This window comes from Amblyomma americanum, chromosome 11 (genome assembly GCF_052857255.1).
Source record: "Amblyomma americanum isolate KBUSLIRL-KWMA chromosome 11, ASM5285725v1, whole genome shotgun sequence".
NCBI classification, from domain to species: domain Eukaryota; kingdom Metazoa; phylum Arthropoda; class Arachnida; order Ixodida; family Ixodidae; genus Amblyomma; species Amblyomma americanum.
Window position 1 is genome coordinate 32592635 of NC_135507.1, and position 24081 is coordinate 32616715.

Below are 24081 nucleotides of genomic sequence, written 5' to 3' on the forward strand. Positions count from 1 at the left end.
AGGAGCAGGATGGGACCATCCTGTTGCAATATTGGGCCGATGACCTGTGCTGCTTGGGTTGCAATATTGCAAGGACTTTTTTGGAAATATTGATGGTAATGGCTCATTCTTCTGATGCGTAGCAATATTTTTGTTTTAAATTTTTTCCATTGCTCGCATCGGTCAGTTAAGAATGCTATAAAAAACCGATTGGGAAACGTTTTTGACTATAGCAAGAACGTTAATAGCAAGAAAATTCAAGCCTGCCGACGGGAGATCTGCGGATATATTGATTCTTATAGTGAAATCTTCCAAGATATGAAAAAAATTGCGTCCAAAACCTCTTGCCCGTTCAAAAATGCTTGTGTCCAGAATTATTGGATATGATTGCAAATGCTCTTCTGCTGAGCGGGCAAGAGGAAACTGAGTCAGAATTGAATACTGGGCGAGTTTGTATACTTTCATTCTTCTTTGGAAGCACGAAGTACATAGGCAAGAAAAACACAGTTGCACACATGACGATGGCCACCCACAAATCTGGACCCGTTTTTTCGTGTTTTGTTTTTGCTTTATGTATTTCTTTTTGCCCTCCACTTCCTTATTTTTGCGGCTCTGTGTTTCAAATTTTAAGCTTCTAAAATCTCAAAATCCCTTCCCTCACGGCGCAGTTGAGGTGTCCATCGAGAAGTGGGACAGCTACGGCGCATTTCCTTTCCTCATAATCAAGATCGAGGCAACGAGAAAGAGGTGCTGTACATAGTGGACACCTCAGGCATATAATTTCGAGACCTTGAGGTTCTGCTCTTCAACGTATGCTGGCCGGCATCACACATTCGTGAATAAATTGTTCATCTTCGAGAACCAGAGCTTTGAGTACCCGTAATGATTATTACGCACAGCGGTAAAGAAGCTGCCGCAGATATTGCTGAACCAAGATCAGAGCAATTCACGCCAGGCCAGGACCAGTGCCAGTTCTGCCAAATTGAAAGGTGTGCAGTTAGGGAGACGGAATGCGTGGGACCATTCAAGGGATGGAGGAGATTCGCCCATGCCTGCCTTTTTGCGTAACTGCTAGGTATCGGTCATAACAACAGTATGTCGTCGTCGTCATCAATATCACCATCATGCATCATCAGCCTGACTACGCCCACTGCAGGACAAAGGCCTCTCCCAACTAACCCTCTCCTGCGCCATCCGCGGCAACCCTATCCCCGCAAACTTCTCAATCTCATTCGCGTACCTAACTTTTTGTCAGCCCATGCTACGCTTGCCTTCTCTTGGAATCTAGTGAGTTACCCCTAATGACCATAAAAAGTCGATTAGAATGCGGAATAGCTGGAGCTTTGCGTTAGAAAAGATGCCGTCAAGTATGTAAAATAACTAGCAAATAAGCGAAATAACTAGACGAATAAGAATGGGGTGGAGCGCATTTGGAACGTTCCCTCAGATCATGAATGTCAGCTTACCAATAGTAAATTCAAAGATGGATCTTTGCGTTTCTTCGGAGGGGCACAGGACCTCTCCAAACGTGAATTCGACGGTGTTGAAGGAGCTGACGATGATTGATGCCAGATGATGAAGACAAAGAGAAAATATATTTGCAGGATGTACAAGGGCAAACTGCGTTACAAGTTGAGTCACATAGACAGTTAAACTGTAACTTAAAAGAAAAGATCTCACACAGAGAAACTCGACAAGACCTTAATCATCGACCCGAGGTTAGAGTAGGTCAGTATATAACAGACCTCTAGAGAAAAGTATATAGCAGCTGTATCTTACCGGCACTCACCTATTGGGCAGAAACGTGGAGGCTAACGATAAGGGTTCAGTTGAAGTTAAGGACAACGCAGAAAAATGATAGGTGTAACGTTAAGAGACCGGAAGCGGGCAGAGTGGGCGAGGGAACAAACGCGGGTTAATGACATCCTAGTCAAAATCAAGAGGAAGAAATGGGCTTAGGGCGTGTGATGCGAAGGCAAGATAACCGCTGGTCCTTAGGGGTAACGGAGTGGATTCCAAAGGAAGGGAAGCGTAACAGGGGGGGGGGGGGGGGGGCGCAAAGTTAAATGGGCGGATGAGATTAAGAAGTTTGCGGAGATAGGGTGATAGCAGCTGGCACAGGACAGGGTTCATTGTAGAGCTATGGGAGAGGCCTTTGTCCTGCAGTAGGCGTAGTCAGGCTGATAGTGATGATGGTGGTGATGGCGTGAAGTTTGAACAGGTGTTTCAATCAAACGTTCGAGGAGAAAGAGGCCAGTACTAAGGCCCAGTGAAAAAGAGCGCTTTCTCCGCTGAGGCCCGTTGTTCACCTGCCGAGTCCAAGTGAAGCCAAGCACTCTAGAAATAGAAACAGCCTGGGACAGGGAAAAACAAATACAGCAGGCTGACAATGAAGCGCGGACTAATTTGCATGCAGCGGTGACGCAGATTTGCTCCTGTGGTTCAAATTTAAAACTCGCGCTATATTGCGCGCGCGAACGCGTGCTGTGCTGCTAGCGCCACCTTTTGAATTATGCTGAAAATAATAAAAAGTAACGATGCAGCATTTGTAATAGTTTTTACTATAAATTTTTTTAGGCCTATAATTTTATGTCAAGAAGTATTTATTGTAATGTTTTTGGCACTCTGTGTAAGGTATACCATAAACTACACGACTGCGACTCTGACGCACCTCGTCTTCCTACAGCCGCCTCACTTATCCGCCATGAGCACCGACTGACATATTCGTAAGGTTTGTCCCATTCACTGTTAACGAGATAATACTACACTAGGCTCACCGCATATCGCGTAATTGCGTCTGTGGCGATGGCAATTGCGACGCGCTCCGTTCGTGAGCTTGCGAGCGACCCGTGTGCGGTGCGTTTTGCGCCGTAGCAGCGCTGCTTTCTCACTGTATTTTTCACCCTCCTTCTCTCTCTTCTCCTCCTCGTCCGCATCGAATTTTAGCCGGTTACGTGAAAGATGCGAGGCAGCATGTCTTTATCGTGGCAACCTCAAGAAGACGGACTCCGGCAAATCCTGCAGCTGCTGAAAGAATCCCAGTCTCCCGACACGGCGACGCAGCGAGCTGTTCAGCAGGTATTACCATCGGGCCGCTTCGGTTCGTCTTGTCTCTTCGCGATGCGTGTGTTCGCGCACGCAACGGAGGTAGCATGAGTTAGGCCTAGTCGCGCTCGTAACCATCCACCGCGGATCAATGGGCAGTTTTGAAATGCTCGCTGCGCGAGCCTCGCGAACGAATTTTGCCTGCTCGAGAGGCATCGAGCGTGTGGTTTCACGGCGCAGATTCGAGCCTGTCCGGTTTTTTTCCGCCACAACGCCCCGACCTCCGAGGTTTTTGCGTACTGGGCAATAATCTAATCTCGCACCATTGATCGTGTTCGCGTCGTCGCTACCGTTGCCGGCTTCTGTGCGGGCTCGCATCCTTTCCCGTTAACGCAGGGTTGGTTAGGTTAGGCCGCATGAGGAAACATTTGCCGCGTTGATGTGTCGCAGAGTGCTTGGAACGTGTCTGGCGCCGCCGGCTTCGATCGGGCATGAATGGCCGGAAAGCGGAAAAAAATATAAATAATAAATGAAGGCCACACGCTGACGTGAAGCCGGTTCTAAACGACCGCTAATGACCGCAGTGTTTTTTCACACTAGGTGCGTTATTTGGACTGTGGTTCATAGAAACTCTCGAATATGTCTGAAGTGTGCAGCGACGCCGGGTCAACCGGTAGCAATATCACTGCGTTTCGTTGAACGTGTTTCTAGTTTGCAGTCTTTTGCGAATCGTTGCTCACGATTAATTGTAACTGAGGGAGGCTTTTCAGGATGTCATAGAACGCGGCAGAACTTAGCTGAAGCGGAACATTCCCGGTAAGAAAGAACATGCATTTAATGGCAGACGTGACCTACAAGTTGAAGGACTCCGCGCCTCTGGAATCTTAAAACAGAACAGGGAGACGCGTTCAATTGCGTTTCTGGCGTCGTCTTCTTGGATCTTTCTTTTTTAAGTATACGAAGCCAAGTTTGTGATAGTGCACAGAGCCATTTGAGGGCGCTGGTTTCGAATAACCCCGCGGACTTGCAGAGAAGCCATAGTGCATGGAATTAAGGGGATCTTTCTCTCTGCACTGCCTAAAAACATGTCCGCAGTCTTCAAACAAAGCTGTTTTGTAATCTCGGGAGGGGTTGTGAATAGTGAGCTGCTTCGAATATAGTTTTAATAGTTTAAGGCTTATGGTCCCTGTCATGTTCTCTAGTGAGCGGATCCGACTTAATAAACTGAAAGCAGTGATTTCCCTTGCCCAAGACAGCATTGTGAATTAAACGAGGTGCAACAGTAGCAGTTGCTTGCTAAAGTTGCGAGGGAATATACAAAGTCGAGGGGTGCTCTTGGTAGTGGTTAAAGGAACCTATTTATTCACGCTCACATGCTAGGCACTTGAAGCATTGCCTTCACCTCTGCCGCGCAGAAAAACCAGGTGCTTGTGGAGCTCTGAAGAGTTTCGTGCATTGATGCTCTGGTCTTTGTTGCAAGTGGTTAGTGCCAGCACTTTGCACACTTCTGCATTGCTTCAATGAGACGTAGCACAGCAGGGTTTCAATTGGCACAGCCATTGCCTAAATGAATGCGTCCTCCTCGGGTCTTTTTCCCATAATTTTTCACACTGCTCTGAGTTTTGTTATAATCATTTTATTTTTTTTGGCAGAAACTCGAGGAGTTGAACAAGTATCCAGACTTCAACAACTACCTCATATTTGTCCTCACAAAGTTGAAAACTGAGGGTGAGCTTGCAGCTTCTTGTCTTGCATTGGTTTTGTATGCAGTGCAGTCTTTTTTCTGTTAGCTTTTGCTCATTCCTATCGGCATAGCGTGACTGTTCTCTGTTGTTTTTCTTTTCTTTCTGCATTCTTGTTAGTAGCACAGCAAATGGCTTGCATGTGTGCATGCATTCAGTAATCACTAATTAGGGACCTGATAAGCCATGGTCCAGAAAATGAAAACGCATTTTTTTTTTTTTTTTTACGAAATGAAGAAATAGTCGGGTTGCTGTAGACGTCCTCTGTTCACATTAAAAGGTCGTGTTCATCCAAGCTGATGAACTCTCACTTGATGTGCAAGCTGAAAGGGATTGTTGTATTGAGTTTTCGTGAAGGCGACACCGCATAGTAGTGCGTGATAGTCTCATCTTACCAGTACCTACCTTTCGTACAGAAGCTGAGGGGTTAGCATAAAGGCTAGAAAAGAAATTGAGGACAACACGGGAGGCTGTAAGAAGGCACATATAGGGCATATATTCAGATAGTAGAATATTAGTTAGGCAACAAATAGAAGTCAGTGACGTCGGAGCTAGAACCGAGAAGAGAAATTGGAGACGGGCGGGACGTGTAACGGGGCAGATTCCAAGACGAGGTAAATTGAGAGAGGTGGGGGCTGATGAGACGGGGAAATTTATGTTAAAAGGGTGGCCATAGCAGGTGCAGGACAGGTCGAACTCAGTCATGGAGTCTGCGGAAGAGGCCTTCATCCTGCCAGGGTTGTAGCCAGGTTGATGATGACACTGTCTCTTAACTATGGTGTTGCTGCTTTGTGTTGAAACCAGTAGACCAGTATCATGGCCACAGTGTGTGTTAGTTAAATTTCTAGGAGGCCCATGATGGCATTAAGATTGGCATCACACTGCTAACCTGACAGATTGTCAAGGCAGGCCTCACTGCTCGCTTCTTAGTTGTTTTTGGCCCTTGTCCTACGCGCATATGCTAACAGATATTTCGGCATGCTAGTTTTCATTTGTTCCCATTCATTGCCTACTAGGAGGATTATACATCAGCCTCTATTCCGTCAATAGTGGTGTGTGAAGATCAGTCTAACATATTAAACCTGAGCATGATGGGGTTGCAGAAGTGAAGGTGTCCTTTTGATCGGTGCATGGGTGCCTGTCTTTTCTGGCCTGCCCGTTGTGCCTCTGGTGGTGAGGTGGGGCATTGTTATGTTCCGTTCTCTTAAGTATCCCATTCTATTCTTAGTCTTTTCTGGCTGTTCTTTCTGTGTTGCTTTGCGCAGTAATTATGCAAAATTCACAGTCGACTCGTACAACAGGGCAGTGGTCTGCGTCGTCTTTGTGTTGCATTCATTTGTCCCGGACAACCAGCTGTCCCGCACAGCACCATGCTCCCTGTTACGTGTAGTACTTGTGCTCTCTGCCAACCCCATGAGTGCGTGTAAAAAAATGCAGATGAACCAACACGGTCCCTGAGTGGGCTGATCCTGAAGAACAACGTGAAGGCCCACTTTGACAAGTTTCCCCGGGAGGTGGGCGAGTTCATCAAGGCGGAATGCCTGGAGAGTGTGGGCGACCACTCGCCCCTCATTCGTGCCACGGTTGGCATCCTCATCACCACCATCGCCTCCAAGGGCGAGCTCACCCAATGGCCCGAGCTGCTGCCACGCCTCTGCCAGCTACTCGACTCGGAGGACTACAATGTCTGCGAGGGCTCGTTCGGGGCCCTGCAGAAGATTTGCGAGGATTCGGCTGAGATGCTGGACACAGACGCACTCAACAGGCCACTCAATGTGCTCGTGCCCAAGTTCCTGCAGTTCTTCCGGCACAGTAGCCCCCGGATCCGGTCGCATGCCATCGCCTGCATCAACCAGTTCATCGTCAATCGCACACAGGCCCTGATGCTGCACATTGACTCCTTCATTGAGGTGCGCTTTACGTGTCCGCATGTTTTTGCGTGTATAATTGCTAGTATATCGAATCGTGTGTGGGGCTCTCTAAAAAATGTATCTGGGTTTGAAACTACAGTCTTCAACCGATTCTCCATACTTGGCAGGACCAGGAAAATGGTTGTAATTGATCAGTCTGAAAAATCCGGGAATTCGAAGAAATTCACTCTTCTGCAAAAAAGCTGCTTTAAAAATGGCAAACTTTTCTGCTCCGGACATTCTGCTTGTAAGCTAGCTATGTTAGACTGTATATGAGCCACAGTCATGCTTTCGCCATGTCTGCACCACCTCGTGTCACAATACCAGAGAGTGCGATGTGGCGGCACATCATGCCGCAAATGAATGCGTCAACTGTCTAGATTTCGTGGGTAACAATGGTCGTGAAGACCGAGAGAGGTAACCCTCGGGGAGAAGTGAGCGCCTTTCAATGTACCCTACCTGGCGTGGACTATGGGTGGCGTTGTCTAAGCTGCGGCAGATGCTGCAGCTTTCCCATCTTCAACTCGATCAGACTACTAAGAAAGTGCCATTATCTCGGGTGGCAACAGTGAAGAACAAATAGCCAGTCCATCCAATTGGCCCTGTTTAAATCCAAGATGGCGCCTTTCACAGCAGCGGAGAGCTGGTTGGTTGTGACAGCAATGCCTGCTCGCATCTATGTTAGGCCAAAAAAACCAACTGCTGGTCAAAAAACCATCTCCACGGTATTGCTGGCATTTTAGCACAAAATACTTTTGGACTCCACAGAGTCCCTAAATATCGGTCATGGATATGTACACATTCGTGTGAGGGGTCTGTCGGCCCCTCATTGAAGTCTGAAATATCTCACAAGTCCAAAAAATGGGTCGGTGAGTGCACCTTCATTCCTTCATGAAATGCACTTTGTATATTGGCATATTTTATATGTTGAATTGTTAATGCATTGAACTTGGTGTAGTCGTCTCGAAACTTTCATATATCTGGGTTTTAAAGAGTCAGTAAATTATTACCTTTTTATTTTATGTGCACTTCATATCGTCACGTTTTTGTATAATGAGTGACCAATATATAGAACTGTTCTGTGGTTCCTCTTTGAAATCAATAAATCTGATCTGGTTTCAGGAATATCAGTAAACCTGTGGAATATCAGTAAACCCTTTAAACGTTGCTTTTGTAATCCGACACCTACCTCCTATTAGAAGTTGCTGTTCTTGGAGAGCTGCAGCAGTACAGAGCCTCTCTGCAACTCGTTCCTTTGACCCCCCCGACATTGTTTCTGCAGAACCTGTTCCACCTCGCTTCAGACGAAGACTCTGAGGTGCGGAAGAACGTGTGCCGAGCTCTAGTCATGCTTCTGGAGGTTCGCATGGACCGCCTGATCCCCCACATTCACAACATCATCGAGGTGAGGCTCCCTTCTGCGTGCTGCAAACTTTGCTTCTTGTATGTCCTCTTCACACAGACTGGTGATGTCATCTTCAGGTGACACATTGAAGTGGTAACCGAACTGTGTGCAAATTAGGAGAGCTTAACCGATAGTTTAATGTCGGCGCACTTTTCCACAGCGTCGCCAACATCCGGTGGCAGTTATATCGGAACCAAACGGCAACGTGAAGTCCTGTAATGGGCAGCTCAGAAGGCGTGAAACTACCTGTGTTTTACCTAGTCGTGGATGAGAGCGCTGTAATCACGGCGCATTCGGGTGCATGGATTAAGCTGTCACATGGTAGCATTTAAACTTCGCAGGCTTTCATTTTTGCTGTATGAAATGAGCGGCGCTAAGGCTGCCTCGTCGGAAGTACCTGGGTCGAACCATTTTCATGGTGCTCGACAACTTTCCAATTCACACCTCAGCCTTTAAAGCCATATTTAAAAAGTTGACTGATTAATGTCAGCTAATTATTGAAGTAGGTGGGACAGAAAAAGTACTGACTGGTGCTTTACATAACTTCTAACAGTCATTTGAATTTGGGAAGTACGCTTTCTTTTAAAAATCTGGATCCATTTTAGCTGGGACAGCCTGTGTGGTGAGTACAGCATAGATAAATGGCAAGGTGACGGTGCCTCCCTTGGTGTCACAACCCAGTACATGCTGATGCGGACACAAGACTCGGACGAAGGCGTGGCGCTGGAAGCCTGCGAGTTCTGGCTCTCGCTGGCGGAGCAGCCCATCTGCAGGGAGGTGCTGGCCCCCCACCTCTCGCGCCTGGTGCCCATTCTGGTCCGGGGCATGAAGTACTCCGAGATTGACATCATCCTGCTCAAGGTGAGAGGCCTCCTCCTCCAGCTTCTCTCGAGCTTGAGGTCTTTGGTGGAAGATCTGTCGAGGAGGGAAGGGAGCTCAGCAAAGGGACAGCGAGCACAGCCCCATCGAACATTTTACCTGAGTAAAATCTTATAGTTGGGCCCCTTTTGTGTAATGGCGTTTGTTAACGAGATGCATTTATGGCTTGAGAAAAGTGCTGTTCAAAGTTCAGATATTTTTTATAGCGGAAGCTCTACTTCATGACCAAAGCTACTAAAGCCAGGCCATCGCTGAAGCCTTGATCTTGAACAAATAAAGTAAATATTGTTGCAACTGGTATTCGAACCCGTGGCAGCACAAACAGATCAGCTTCGCTGGCCACTGCTCGAGAGCACTATGTTGTCACCGCAGCCGATCATGCCTCGTGTTAAACTGCAACGCACTGTTGTGCTGTACATTGCACATTGTCATCTTAATCAACTTCCATCTGCGGCGCGAACAGATCAGATCAGCTCAACCTGAATATATTGTCACCAGACGTGCCGATGACCCAGCACAGCAAAACCATGTGCCAGTCAGGCTAAACACATGCTTTCGCATGTCTACTCAATTTAGCTACATTAGAACCCTACCCCTTTTTTTTCCGCCCACTGCTCTAATTCAAAGTCATGACGTTGATGACAAGGTCGAGTGTATCTGGAAACTTGAAGATGGCAGCAAAGGGGAGCCGAGCTGTATGATCTATCTAGCCTCGGGGATGCTTGGCTAACGCTGCTCTATGCATCACTGCAGTTTGCTTGCCTGCGAGAACAATGCCGGCTTCTCAGTTTTTGGTGTTTTCTAGTTCAGGAAAGCTTCGTTTTTTTTAGGGAAAGTGGCTTTTTTTTTTTTTTTTTCAATGGTAAATGATGTTCAGTTTATGCAGGCCAACTTCAGTTTTGTTCTTACGAAACAAAGGTGCTCAAAAATTGTGTCTTGACCATGGGGCGTGTTTAGCGGATGTAGTTTTAAGTGACCATGCAGAACTGACAGCTTGGGAAATGCGTCATTGTGGAATGTCCAATGGGGGGTAAAGCTCGAGTGTTGGATATTATGCGCCTTTTCGTGTGTGCGTGTGTATTATCAGGTTACGCTTGGAGTTTGATTGGAAAGAATCGCATGGTTCCATCTGCTATCGATTGCAAGATACACTGGTTTCTGTTTGGCTTACATACAAGCCGAGGTTAAGCTGCCAAAATTGCCTTGTGTAGCAATGACATAGGCTCTGGAGGGCTAGAAGCAATGTTGCCAACATTTAATCCATTCTTTTTTTCTTTTCCTGGTGATCACAAAAATAATGAGTCTGTGAGCTGCAGCTTGAAGGACGTAGCAGATAATCTAGTGATATTCGTGTTGTTTGTTGTTAAAGGATGATGTTGTACTGCAGGCATGTATATAACAAAATATTTTAGTTTGTTAACTTTTCTCTTCCTCATGATGACAGAAGTTCAGTGTGATGCCAAAATGATGGCTTTTTGTGAATCGTACTGTCTGAGCACGTTGTGAGAGAGCTTTTATGCGGCGCACAAGGATGTTGCCTGTGCTTTAATTGGCGTGCTTGGGGGCCTGCCTGTCCATCGTTCAGGGAGACGTTGAAGAAGACGAGATGATTCCTGATCGGGAGGAGGACATCCGACCAAGGTTTCACAAGTCAAAAACGCACAGTCAAAAGCACATGGACGACAACATTGATGTGAGTGCTGCCTTTATTTTTATTTTATTACTATTTTGTTTCAATACATCAAGGCTAGCAGAATGTAGCGTGCTGTTCAGTAGCCCCTGTAATTTTATGCAAGTACCAAGCATTTATATTGTCAGTATTGTTTGAGCTGCACACTCATGTCATAGTCTGTTCTTGTTCTTGTGCCTAGTATGCGCAATTTTTCTCCCGACAAAGATGAACCGCTTCTTTCTTCTTTTTTTTTTCTTTCCTCGAACTCTTTGATGCTACGGAAATTTCGTGCCAATTTCACTGTTGCTCGTACAGGTGAACATTTCAAAATGACGGCACTTGTTAGACGGTAAAACTGCGCAGGAAATTTGCTGTAGTCTGTCTCGCTGCGCTGTGCTCTTATTTCTGGTGCGTTGTGGTTATTGTTAAAACATGGAGACATCCTGAGCTACACATTTTTTTGGTGCACTTTCTTGAGTGGTGGCCTCAACAGTGCATTGATTTGATGATTCCCGAAAAATAGGTGGTAGTATCATTAATGGAATTGCCTAGTAATTTGAGAATGCACATAGTTAGAACCACTGGCACTGCCCTAGTCAGTGCCCCGACATGATGCCCTGGGTGTCGTAAGGGGACGTGTGTTGGTTTACCAGACAGCGGTGCGCGCACTGCGTCATCTGCCGGAACTCCAGAAAAATAGTTATTGCTGTGCAGATTTCTTGCATGAAGCAGTCAGTGATTACAGTTTCTTTTCTTTTTCTTTTTTTTTCCAGGAAACAAAGGTACGTTTTTGATTTTTTTTTCTTTTGGTCCCCCCTTGACAGTTTGACCATCATTTAATTTGCACATTTTCACTGATCCCCTGAAATCCTAGTTAACATTGTTTTACAGTATAACATTTTGCTGCTGAACATGGTTTTGAATCTTCCATCCCCAGCCTTAGTTCTGGTGCCAACAAAATACAGTGGCACTCGTGTGACATTTAGGTGGATTAAGCTTGGAAGACCAGCTTCAAAGTGTCTCTCGCAGCCTAGGTGCAGCTCTGGCACATAAAAATCGATTACTGTACTTACCCTTTTCTAACGCATGCATGTGTTTGTGATGAAAATCGAGATTCTTAACCCTTTGAGTGCCTAAATTTTATATTTTTGATTTTGAATGAAACAAATTTTTTGAATAAACAAAAAAAAGAAGAAATTGGGAACAGTATTTTAGTGACTGCCAGCGTCATTAATAAACTGAGGACAGCTCCAACAAAAATCAAAATCAACTTTTGTGGTCCTCTGCAAGAGTGTACCAATAACGATAACAATCAACTTGTACCTCAGTTGAGATCACACAGAGAAAGGGAAACCACGTGAAATGCCAGTGCTCAAAATCTGTTCTCGCTTTCTCCGCAGCGAGGAAGGCAGCACAAGCAGTTTTGTTAACACTTGTAATTTCTAGGAGGTGGCAGCACCTCCTAGCGAGAGCATCTTGAGAATGGCACGAGATTTCGAATGAAAGGTCGGCACCATTCCCGTACATTAAAAACAGTGTGATGCGAAAGTCCACCACTGTACCTATATGGCACAAACCTTCAAAGTGCTAACGACATGCATGTATGATCTTGGGATAGTGGTTACTCCACTTTGTGTGGGCATTTCGTTGAAGGTGTCCCTTACCATCATTCGTAGTCTGCATGCGAGCCAGAACACCTACGGTGGCTACGAATGCTCGTCACTACAAGGCTGAGAGGTCAGTGTGCTCCTCTGCATAGTCTGAAGAACTCTCCAAACAGGTAACATGAAAGCTGAAATGAGCATTGGTTCAGGCTTTAAATTTCTTGTTTTCGGTAAGTAAACATGTAAATCAGTTGTGCATTTGAATTATATAAATATGGCCACTTTCTCGTTTCTCAATGTAGTACCAATCTATAAAAAAAAAGTTCTCTAATTATTCCTGTCGGACTAACTATTCTAAAGATTGGAATCGCACCTTGAGCTGTGCTCTCTTGTGCCGTGTTCTGGGCTAAAGGCATGGGGCTACTTCGCCTTTTGTAGAGGGAAGTAGGCCTCCGTGTCTGGTTGCCACTGTTGGGCTCTTCCGAAGTTTCCACTCGGGGCCTTTTGCAGGAGGACTCTGTGTCGGACGATGGCCTCGACGATGACAACACTCTCTCCGACTGGAACCTGAGTGAGTGTGTCCGCTGCCATCGAGATAGCTGGGATTTTTGAGGAGTTGTCTTCAACGAGTGTAATGAGAAGGCATAGATTTCACTAGTAATGAACCCACTTCTTTTTTCCGGAAAAGTTGGCATCAAATTTGGGGGTAGGGTTCAAAAGTTTCGACAGATTTTTTTGCAAGTCGAAATTTCATATCAGTGTCCGTCCGCCGACCCACCTGTCCATCGCTTCATCCATCGTCAACAAAAGCAGAGCTCGAGTGTGTTCTTAATTTGCACTCCTGATCTCGAGCTGGCAAAATCGCTTGGCAGTCTGAAGGTCCTGCTTGCTGCATAGATTTCAGTGTAGAGGAGGTTTTTGTAGCATTTTCGTTTAAACTGCTACTTCCTCTCTGATGCTTGAGCGCTCGCCGACTTTCTAGGCATATACTGGCATAGCTGGTCGTGTCACCACCCTCAGCACACCTGTCAAGGGCACACAGCTTCTTGGCGCTCTGCCAAGTACGCCGAGTGCGCCACCACTGCCGGAGGTATCGTCAGTAGATAAACACACCGCGGTATTATTAGTGCACTGCGAAGGTCTGCACTGTGGACGGCGTGAACTGAGAAAAGCACTTAAAAAACGCTAATGCTTAAAAAAGTAAATTCTCAGTGACAAAATTGGGGGAGTGTGTGTTATGCGAGTGGGTTCACTAGGCCAGTAAAAGCGGTGTTTGTTAGTGTGTTCATTTTATCCATACCTTCAAACCGTGGCCAAGGGCCACCACGTGATTAAATGGCTAGAAACTGGTGCGGAAAAGCAATATTAAAAAAATGATCAGACCTGGCAGAATCAATTGTGTTGAGTGTGAGGTAAAAGAGATGTTTTTTTTTTTTATGGGTGTGCGAATGTTGAAATTTTCTAATGCGAATACGAATATGAAGAAAAAGTGGCTTCGAATATGAAATCGAATATCGAATATTTGTTCAGTACAAAAAAATTCAGAAAATGATAACAAAATGTTGTTGCCCTTATTCTTTTCAAAATAGTGTATGGTCTTTGCAACTAAAATAAAACTAGACTGCCTCGGTACCATATAAAGAAACATGATGTGCATAGAAATGTGTAATACTTGATTAGACAGCATAACAGTATCCAAACTATAATGAGGTGATGCAGAACAAAATTCATAAAATGACGAGACTGGCAACAAAAAATAACATGATGACTGGTAAACCTCTGTCATTCGGAGTTCAAGGACTGGAAGAATTACCCGGTTCGTCCGAAGGCCTCCGTACATAATATCCCCCACCCCCCCATGGAAAAAAAAAAAAAACCTTCCGAAAGCCGTGCGATTAGCAATCGCTATTTTGCCGATATGAGGGCCGCTCACTGCTCGCAGTGCATACCGCGCGATTATCGATAGTGATTTCAGCGATGTGAAGGCCGCACTTAGTGCTCAAGGGTGCAGTCGCGGCTCGCGTGTTCGTATCATCCGATGTGGCCCGGGAGAGAGTTCGGAATATCCGTAATTCTGTACGTTGTGCACAATGCACTCTGGCCGGGGAATTTTACGAATTCGTATCATCGCGAAATTCGTATCAACCGTGTTCGTATCACCGAGATTCTACTGTATATGTTTGCTGCTTTAATTAGTTAACTTGCCATTTTGCTTTAGCTTGGGTGTTCAGTATCCGGAAGTAGATTAAAGGATCATCACTGACAGTGCAAGTGGGAAAATGTAATGGCAGGAGTTCCCATAATTAGTATTTGTGCACTTTACTATATAATATGAAAATATAATATATAATATAATATATAATATAATATATAATATGAGGTGCGTCCCGCTTACAGGGTCATCCACTATTAGGGTGAACAAGCAAGCGCATGGCTGCAATCTGTGAAGCACAGCCACTCGCACGCATGTTCACCCCAAAAGTAGACGACCCTGTACATTGCTGCTGCTGCAGCCAGTGGGACATGTGGCAGAACTGGTCATGTCCTTGGAAGACAATTCGAGTCGGATTTCAGGGTGCAGCCAATGCCATGCTGTCTGTGTGCACGCAGGGAAGTGTTCAGCGGCCGCGCTGGATGTGCTGGCCAACGTGTTCCACGAGGAACTGCTGGGTGTGCTGCTGCCCATCCTGAAGGAGACGCTGTTCCACCAGGGCTGGGAGATCAAGGAGTCGGCCATCCTGGCCCTGGGTGCCATCGCCGAGGGCTGCATGGGGGGCATGGTGCCGCACCTGCCGGAGCTGATTCCCTACCTGATTGGCTGCCTGAGCGACAAGAAGGCCCTGGTGCGGTCCATCACCTGCTGGACCCTGAGCCGCTACTCCCACTGGGTGGTCAGCCAGCCGCACGACTGCTACCTCCAGCCCCTCATGACCGAGGTGAGGGGGGTGTCTAGTAGTCGCTAGTCTAGCCACTTGCTAGTCTAGCCAAGTACAAACGTTTCACTTCCCGGGCTTTCGTACAGTGGCATGGCAAAGCCTTTTTCTCTGGATAATTTTGAGAAACTCTGTATAGAAAGCATCCGAGGAGCGGGAGGCTTTGAATAATAATAATAACTGGTTTTTGGGGTAAGGAAATGGCGCAATATCTGTCTCATATATCGTTGGACACCTAAACCACGCCATAAGGGAAGGGATAAAGGAGGGAGTGAAAGAAGAAAGGAAGAAGAGGTGCCGTAGTGGAGGGCTCCGGAATAATTTCGACCACCTGGGGATCTTTAACGTGCACTGATATCGCACAGCACACGGGCGCCTTAGCGTCTCGCCTCCATCAAAACGCGGCCGCCACGGTTGGGTTCGAACCTGGGAACTCCGGGTCAGTAGTCGGGCGCCCTAACCACTGAGCCATGGCGGCGGGTGCGGGAGGCTTTGAACTATGCCCTCTTTTGTTTGCATCATTTGGAGACTTCAGCTTTGGCTCCAGCTGAAAGCAAAGGAAGGTGGATGGTACACATTGGTGTTACTGCCTTGAAGAGGCGATGGCTGCATTTCAAAGGACTTTTTTTTTTTTTTTGTTCTGGTCCTATTACCCTCTCCTCCCCTTCCAAGTTCTCTGGTTAACAGAAACAGTGAGCAAGACTTTGTCTAGCATTCATATTTCATTCAAGGTTTTTCACTCGTCTATTGTCCCTCGATGTCCAGTTGCTGAAGCGGGTGCTGGACGCCAACAAGAGGGTCCAAGAGGCGGCCTGCAGTGCCTTTGCCACTCTGGAGGAGGAGGCCTGCACAGAACTGGTGCCCTACCTCGGTTTCATCCTGGAGACGCTAGTCTTTGCCTTCAGCAAGTACCAGGTGAGCAGTGACTGCCTTGGAATCGGGAGGACAGTGCTGGAGCTTTTCAGCCACCCTTGTCCCCTTGTGCATTTCTGTCAGCCTTTGCCATCTTTTACTGCATGTGTGCTTGTGTATTTGGATGAATTTCCATCTTCTCAGATTGCACATGATTTCGTGCAATGCTTTATTATTATTCCCTCCCTTCCCTGTCCTTTGTCATGATGACACTATTCAAGCTGAGCCTTCCCGGGCTTTGATCATCTGTGAATCGTACTGTCTGACAGACATACCCTCTGGTGCTCCCCCCCCCCCCCCCCCCTGTAAACAAATGTCATTCTCTTGCATGAGCTCTCATTCATTGCTTTCGACTTCCACCTCTGTCTCGCAGCACAAGAACCTGCTTATACTTTACGACGCCATAGGGACCCTGGCAGACTCTGTGGGACATCATCTCAACAAGCCGGTAAGATAATGGTCCTTGCTGTGGCTGTTGTGAGTTCTGTTCCTGTTGTGCATTGCCAAGGTGGCAGCGCGCTTATTATTAAGGTTGTTCAGCCCAGATTTGTGTTAGTATGAGGGTTTGGGCATACATGGTGCAATAGGCTCTTTTGGTTGTTTGTCTGCACTGGCTTGTCTCATGTGCAGCCGGGCTGAGATTTTTTTTTTTTCCCCCTTTTCTGTGTGTGTGTATTTCAGGAATACATCAACCTCTTGATGCCACCATTAATTGAGAAGTGGAATGTCCTGAAGGATGATGACAAGGACCTCTTTCCTCTACTAGAGGTATGTTACATTATCTTCAGGTGGCCATCATCCCTGATGCACATCTTTTCACGCAATGCTTTATTATTCCCCCGCATCCCTACCTCCTTCCTTGCACCTGTCATGATGACACCATTCGAGCTGAGCCTTCTTGGGCTTTGATCATCTGTGAATCGTACTGTCTGACAGACACACTCCTGTTGCTCTCATTTTTTTTTCTTTTTTAAAATATTTTTCTCTGCTTACTTCAAGGCTGAATCTATCCTTCTGCTACTCGTGGCGCACTGGGTGCAAGATTTCAGTTTTCGATCGCCTGCAGAAATGTCATGAGTTGCTACCGAGCGGTATAGAAATGTGGTGGAAAAATAGCAAAGTGCACCAATGTGCTCCCAATAAAATGGACTCGGCTAACTCCAGTTCTCGGGTGTAAAAAGTGCGAAAACATTTGGTTGGCTGCTGAGGTAGTGCACTGTATTTTCTAAGCTTTTCCAGAGCAGCTGGTGTAGAGTGGGTTTACAGAAAGTCTGTTGGAAAATTCCACCCTCATTTTTTCTCCCTTTTCACTAAATACTATTGCCGACTGGAATAATTCACCTGCACTCTCTCTCCAACCCCTGGTGATGCTGAAAGTGTGTGAAGTTTGCTAAATGCTCGACTGCTGCTGCTGTGTTTTTAAAAAATGTTTTTTTTTTTAGCCTCCAGCTACCATTCTCCTGATCTTCCAAGTTCCTTATCTCTTCAATATTTGAGATGTATCGTTAGTTACATGTCAGATGGTGGCTCATTTTGAGCTGGTGATATCTTGGTCTCATTTGGAAGAGCGGCTTTTTGTTTTTAAATTTCACGCACCAGCACTTCATTCCACTGTGGCTCAATTTAAAACCAGGAGGGAAAAAAAATTCATGAGCGTTCTCATTCGCTGCACTATTCATGTGATGAAAAGAAACCTTGCAATGTCTACTATGTAGTGAAAGTTTTATATTGAGGCAAATATATGCCAAAATCAAAGAGAGAGTGACAAAGCATTGATCGGAAATATCGTGGAAGGTGGCTTGGTATTGCGAGATATCGGAAATGAGTGAATGCTGGTGTCAAATGATGAGGTTGACGAACATGTGGATCAGATAGGCCTAGCACTCAAATCAAGTGAAATCACTAGATTTCAGCTGCATTAGTCGCTATAGAATGATGCCTTGCGATCTGGAGCAAGTGCACGCAAAACGGCAGGAATTAGCATCAACTGCAACAGGGAAACGTAAGACTGACTTTGCAGTTTGACCGCTTGATCGGACTGACTTTGCCGTGGTTAACCTCTAGTCACTCAGTAGCCTTACTGGTAAAGCAAAGGTGCTAGACATGTGACGGCAGTGTCAGAATTGGCTGAGGTGATTGGGAGTACGATCTCGGCATCAAGCTCTTTCTGAAAAGTTCCTACTGCGGTGACAAGGCATCGGAGTGGAATTACCGTGTGTGTGGAGGGAAAACAAGCGATAAATATTTTTGTTGCATTGGACATTCGGGGATTTGATTACGCGCGTGCCGCGTTGCAGTCCCGGAGTACGAAGCAAGAGTTAGAGATGTTATTCGTTCAAGGTGAATACTGTACTTCGAGATTTCAAATGCCAAACATTCGGTTCGAATCGAAAACTTTCCTTTTCGACCGAATATTCCAAATTATCGAATATTCGCACAGGCCTAAAGCCAACAAACTTGCTACTCCAGACTAGAGCATTGCAGGTCGCATCGAGTATGACTGTACCTATCTTTTCTTTGAGCTTATATCAAATGTTAGTGCCTTTTGTCAGTTTTCTTTTTTGTGCTTCCCTTTTATGTTGCATACCTATTTGTCTTTTTTTATACGCCACTCCTGCATGTGTGTTCGCCAGCGGTATTTTGTAAGTAATTGAATAAACATGAACTGCTTGGTGCTCTTTCTGGCGGGAACTCTCGTGCAGTGCCTGTCTAGTGTGGCAACCGCTCTCCAGTCGGGATTCCTGCCCTACTGTGAGCCTGTGTTTAGGAGGTGTGTGTCGCTTGTGGAGCAGACGCTAAATCAGAACATGGTGAGTGTCGTTGGTTGCTCTTTTTTTTTAGCACATTCTGGGCGCTAAAAAGCTTTTTGTGAGAAAGTCGGAATCATTGTGGCCAATTAGTGTCGTTGAGGCTGCACAGGAGTGTTATTTGAAAGTACCGTAAAGACCGGAATATAGGTCGAACTTTTTTTCAGAAAACCATGGTGAAAAGTCGACCCCCGTCTTATATACCGGTCATTGGCGGAAAAAATACGGAAGTCTTGCAACAATGGGTGGCTGAAGTCAACAGCCTCCATCACCATCGCCATCAGCAGCAGTGCCGCCATTTTGCGTTTCAGTAGATGCAAAGCGGAAGCTAACGGCAATTTACCGTCGCCTTCAAGAAAAACACGATTGAGTACGAGGAAGCTCACGGGAACCTGGTGGCACAGCGCGAATTTGGAGTATCCGAAAAGAGCATTCAGTACTGGCGGAGGCAGAAGCTGCGTAATGTATCGAGAATAGGAAGGAAACGTTGCGCTGCGAGCAAGATCGCTGCCTGTGACTGCCGAATGCATCCGCGTGAAAGCGGCAGAGATCGCGCGTGCCTCTAGACTCACGAGGGCGCAATTCAAAGGCTCGCCATCCTGGTTGCGGCGATTCATGAAGAGGAGGGCTTTGCTCTACGGCGCCGTACTTGCCTGTGCCAGAAACAAACAGGCGGGATTGGTGCGCGATATTGTTAAAAAATTTGCCGGGTGTACATACAAGCAGCATTTAAATGAAATTAAATACTGTCACCATTGTGCAACCTCTCGAGTCGCATTTGTTTCAAAGTAAGGATGTCTTTCGGTACTTTTCCCATTGAAAAAAGATCTTTTTCATTTTTAGAATTGGTTAGTTAGGGGGTCGACCTATATTCCGGTCCGACCTATAGTCCGGTTTTTACGGTAATGTACCGCCAAACAGTGTCACAACAATGTTCAGATTGGTTCGGTTTTAGTCCTTGTTTTGAGATGGTTGCCAAAAATGTGTGAATTTCCAAGGAAACAAATAACGTTATAACTAAGAGCATGCCCGCTCAGCTGCTGTGTTGGGATTAAATCCCAGCTGCTGTGGTCGCAATGCAATGAAGGTGAAGTGCAAAAATGTCACTGTGCTGAGCAGTGTTGGTGCACATTAAAAAGAACCCCCAGGTGGTCTGAGTTGACCCGTTCCACTGCGGCACCACGTGCTACCTGTCTGCTGGCAGCTGCTTTGTTTGTATCCACTGTTTATGCGTGAAGGTACGTGTGCAAGAGATGGATTTGTCTTTGCTAATGTCTTTCTTCTGCTTGTCGCAAAGGCTGCAGACACGTGCATATAATGTGTATGAAGAACGGAGAAAGAATGCATTGCTTTCAATGCAAATAAAATTGATTTTTTTTTTTTGAAAATTTGGTCTATGGTGAATGGTAGTAAAAAGTATGGTGAATTGTAGTTGGTTAAATGACCTGATCAAGTTAATTGACATTGAAGATTTCGTGACGCACATGTACAGATTAGCCAGTGTGACAGCTCTGGCAGCTCATTATTGTCATTGACTCATTTCTTGTGGTGGTCCAGTCAGGTCGATCAGGTGCTCTGTGGCACACAAGATGACAGTGGCACAGCGCCTGCTTGCAGCACGCCGCACTTATCTCGGAACTAACAGCACGTGAAGCCCCCTCATGGCATGAAATTGGCGGCGCTTTCCATAGTCTGGATGCAAGCGCTGCAATTGCAGTGAATTCAGGTGCACGCTGTGATGGGGTATTGTTAAAATTTTGTGGGCTTTCATTTTCACCTAATATAATGGGCTATGATAAGGCTACGGGAGCACCTAGGCTTGACCATTCTCATGGTGCTCAACCACTTTCCGGTTCACGCCTGAGCATTTAAAAGCTATATTTAAAATGTAAATAATTGATGTCAACTTATTAATAAAGTGAGCAGAACAAATGAAATATTAACCGTTACTTTACATAACTCTTGACAGAATTTACCTGATTTCAGTTTTGAAGAGAGATTTAGTTTTTGTTGAGTTATTTTTTTTTTTTACTTCGTTCATTTTAGCTGGGACAACCTGTATATTACTATCACATTGTGTACAGAATTTGGAATGAAAAGTTATGGTAATTGGGGGGAGGGTTGCAGAAGAAGGATGGTGATTCGAGTTTCTTGATGTGCGTGGGATGACAGAACGACCCACGTGGAAGGTGGAACAAGCAGCTTCTTGTCTTGTCGTGGGGGGGTGATAATTTTGTGCAAGAGGCACAGCTGCTGTGCCATTTTTCAATGGCATGCAAGTGTGAACCCTCCTTCTGGGTATGTGTGCATGCAGGCCAATGCAGCCCACCCGGACCAGTTTGAGGCCCCGGACAAGGACTTTGTGATTGTGGCGCTAGACCTGCTCAGCGGTCTGGCGGAGGGCCTCAACGGCCACATGGAGTCCCTCGTCATGTCCTCCAACATCATGCAGCTGCTCTACCAGTGCATGCAGGTGGGCTGCTACTGCTGCTGCTTCTGCTACTGCACATTTAGAGCGCAGCTCTTAAGGCGGGACGGGACGCACGGGGGATCAGATCGTGAAAATTGCGGGAAAAAAATCGATTTTTGGAAACCACGCGTTTTTGTATCTGCGACGCCTAATCTACGTTGTATCAAAATGGTTTAGCTGAAACCGCACTAAAAGTGCCCGAAAAAAAATTAATTTGTCAGTGCACATGTGAGAAAACGGTTTTAAATCCGGTAAAATCACGGCAGTTCGCGGAGCCATATCTCGTATTTCCCGCCACCAAACCCTTCCATCTTGGTATCGTTTCAAAGCTCAAAGTTCCGCTGTTCCGTTTCTGAATTCTTCAGCCGCCGCCACCTTGCATCAGTCGCACAAACACAAAAGAAGCGCGGGTATGCCAGGGGTGGTCACACGGGCCCTCCGATGAAAGTGGGCCTCCAATTGGCTGCCGGTCTGAAAGGCGCCTCCCCATTAGTTGCTGCTGCTGCAGCGGGCAAGCTGGCAGCCACTGCGGACCGCTGTTGTCTGCTTCGCAAACCATGCCAGAGTCTTCATTTGACACTCAGAATTCGGATTTCTGAAAGCTCCCAGGTTAGTGATAGATCGTCGCTCATTTGAAAAGAAATTTTCGATGGAGCGTGCCTTCGCAAAACGGAACCGCAAGCCTCTTACGGCAAGAAAAAGACGGCGGCCAGCAGGAGAAGCTGAGCATCTGACTGAACATGCGGAAACGTGCCATGCTATTTTGCACCGCGTGACTCCAGTAGTGACTCTTGCACCTGTGCGTACGGCGGCACGAATCGGTAGGCGAAATCGCATTGTTGGAGGCGACGCGGGTTGAAGGTCGCCATCGCTGGAAGAGACGGCGTGCTCTGTTTCTGGTGCATCGTGCGACACGGACACGCAGCCTGCAATTGAGCCCCAACCGTTGACGAGTTACAGTGTGATAGCTGAAGATTCACCGGACGAATCGTAGCCGGAACGTAAGCGCCATTCAGGCGCGCCTCGAGCCGCGTTCCGTGTCAGCAGTGACGGCAGAAGCGTTCGCGACTCCTTTCGCACAGTGTCCGTAACTGAAGGGAAGTTTGGTCGGCACTGTCAAAGGACGAGCATGCCTCGCTTTTTGCAACAGAGATGGCAGTAAATGAGGCAGCCGTGAAGTACAATTCAGGGCGCCATCAAGCCTACTCGGCAATGTGTGCCACCTTGGGTGTACATCATGGTGCCTTTGCCATGCAGAGGGCTCAAGAAGAGAACCAAAAACACCTGAAGAAGGTGTCCAGAGCCGGCCAAACAAAGAGGCAAAGGTGCAAGAAGATGTCTGACAGCAATGATGCAAAATATTGCAGCTCTGGTGTTTTCTAATAAATCTGCAGTGCTTGCAAAACTTTAGAGCCAGTTTTCTCAGAAGGGAGTTTTGAGCCGACTGTCCTGCTTACAGAAAGCATAGAAGCCTTGTGGGATTTGCATGAGATTTGTTGCATTTTATTTCTTAGTAATTTCTCTATGCAGTGACATTCCTATAATTTTTAATAACACTCATTTTTTTTACTGTTTAGCTAAATTTGCATGTTTATAACGACAGCATTTTTCAGACATGGTTATAATGTTCTGTGTAAAAAAAAAATAACGGTGATAAAAATATTTGGAGAACGTCCCTGCATGATGTAAATAAGAATTTTTTAATGTCAAGACTACTAGAGATATATCAATGAAATTTTGTAATTAGTCATTCAGCATGCTTCCCAATAACCGTGCCAAATTTCATTGGTCTACTACAAAAAATAAGGAGTTTGACTCCGATCCCCACTTAAGCGCCTGTTCGTGGGTTGAGCCGTGTCGTCGTCGTCTGTATAACTGAGCCAGACCATAAACTTAAAAAAAAACATTGCCGCGAGGGGGATTCAAACCCGTCACGCCGTGAATTGATCAGCTTCGCTGGCCGCTGCACGAGAGCACTAGGCTCTTGCCGCAGCAGATCATGCCTCATGTTAAACTGCTACACACTCTGGCGCTGTGTATTATTGCACATCGTCGTCATATTAACCTTACTGGTCTTTGAGACCAAAAAAATGACCCAAAGATCAATTTTTTAAAAATGACATTTTTGGACCCTATATCTATTTTTCTTCAACTCTACCAGTTTTCTCCTGCCGGAAATCGGTATTTTTGCCATAATATTAAATTTAGATCACTGTGTGGGCTCAATTTGTTCAGGAGCAGGCAATTTAACACCATGAAAATTTTGGACACCTGGCTGTCTTAGTACGTCAATATCTCAACGTCTAGGACAGATAGACATGTCATATTGTTTGCTGAGGGAAGCTGAAGGCACAATGTATGCAATAATTGAAGCACAATTGTTCAGTCACGCTTCAAGAATTCATAATTTTGCAAAATTTATCTATGCATGATACTCACACTTTGAATGCTGCTATTCTAAGTGCTGTAAAATTACTAATGAGGGTAAAATGAAAAAACTGCTTTGATTATTGCACTCTTTACTCACCATACTATGTAGCCATAGGTTAAAAATTATTTTTATTGGGCCAATTTTTTTGTACCGAGATACTAGTAAATGACTGATTAAAATTGTCTTAGGAAGCAACAAATTAATTAACAAGCAATTTCATATTGGAAATCATTATAAAAAACTGAGAAATACAGTTTCATTAGGATTGGACTAAACATGAGGAAAATAGGTC

At 45.9% G+C, this 24081-nt stretch overlaps 1 protein-coding gene across 2 annotated transcripts in view; it reads left to right on the forward strand.

The window, feature by feature from the left end:
* Positions 1–2616: 2616 nt before the first annotated feature.
* Positions 2617–24081, forward strand: part of Tnpo (transportin 1) — a 37367-nt gene continuing 15902 nt past the window's right edge. Inside the window, exons 1-14 of one of the 2 annotated variants that reach the window (XM_077642906.1) lie at positions 2617–2710; positions 2926–3057; positions 4677–4752; positions 6204–6676; positions 7959–8081; positions 8763–8942; positions 10546–10653; positions 12747–12807; positions 14847–15172; positions 15935–16084; positions 16455–16529; positions 16763–16849; positions 18784–18891; positions 21203–21361. In XM_077642906.1, the coding sequence (XP_077499032.1) occupies positions 2941–3057; positions 4677–4752; positions 6204–6676; positions 7959–8081; positions 8763–8942; positions 10546–10653; positions 12747–12807; positions 14847–15172; positions 15935–16084; positions 16455–16529; positions 16763–16849; positions 18784–18891; positions 21203–21361 (2043 nt within the window). In that variant the 5' untranslated portion in view covers positions 2617–2710; positions 2926–2940. The remainder of the gene's footprint in view (positions 2711–2925; positions 3058–4676; positions 4753–6203; positions 6677–7958; positions 8082–8762; positions 8943–10545; positions 10654–12746; positions 12808–14846; positions 15173–15934; positions 16085–16454; positions 16530–16762; positions 16850–18783; positions 18892–21202; positions 21362–24081) is intronic. The other variant, XM_077642905.1, reaches the window with a different exon arrangement.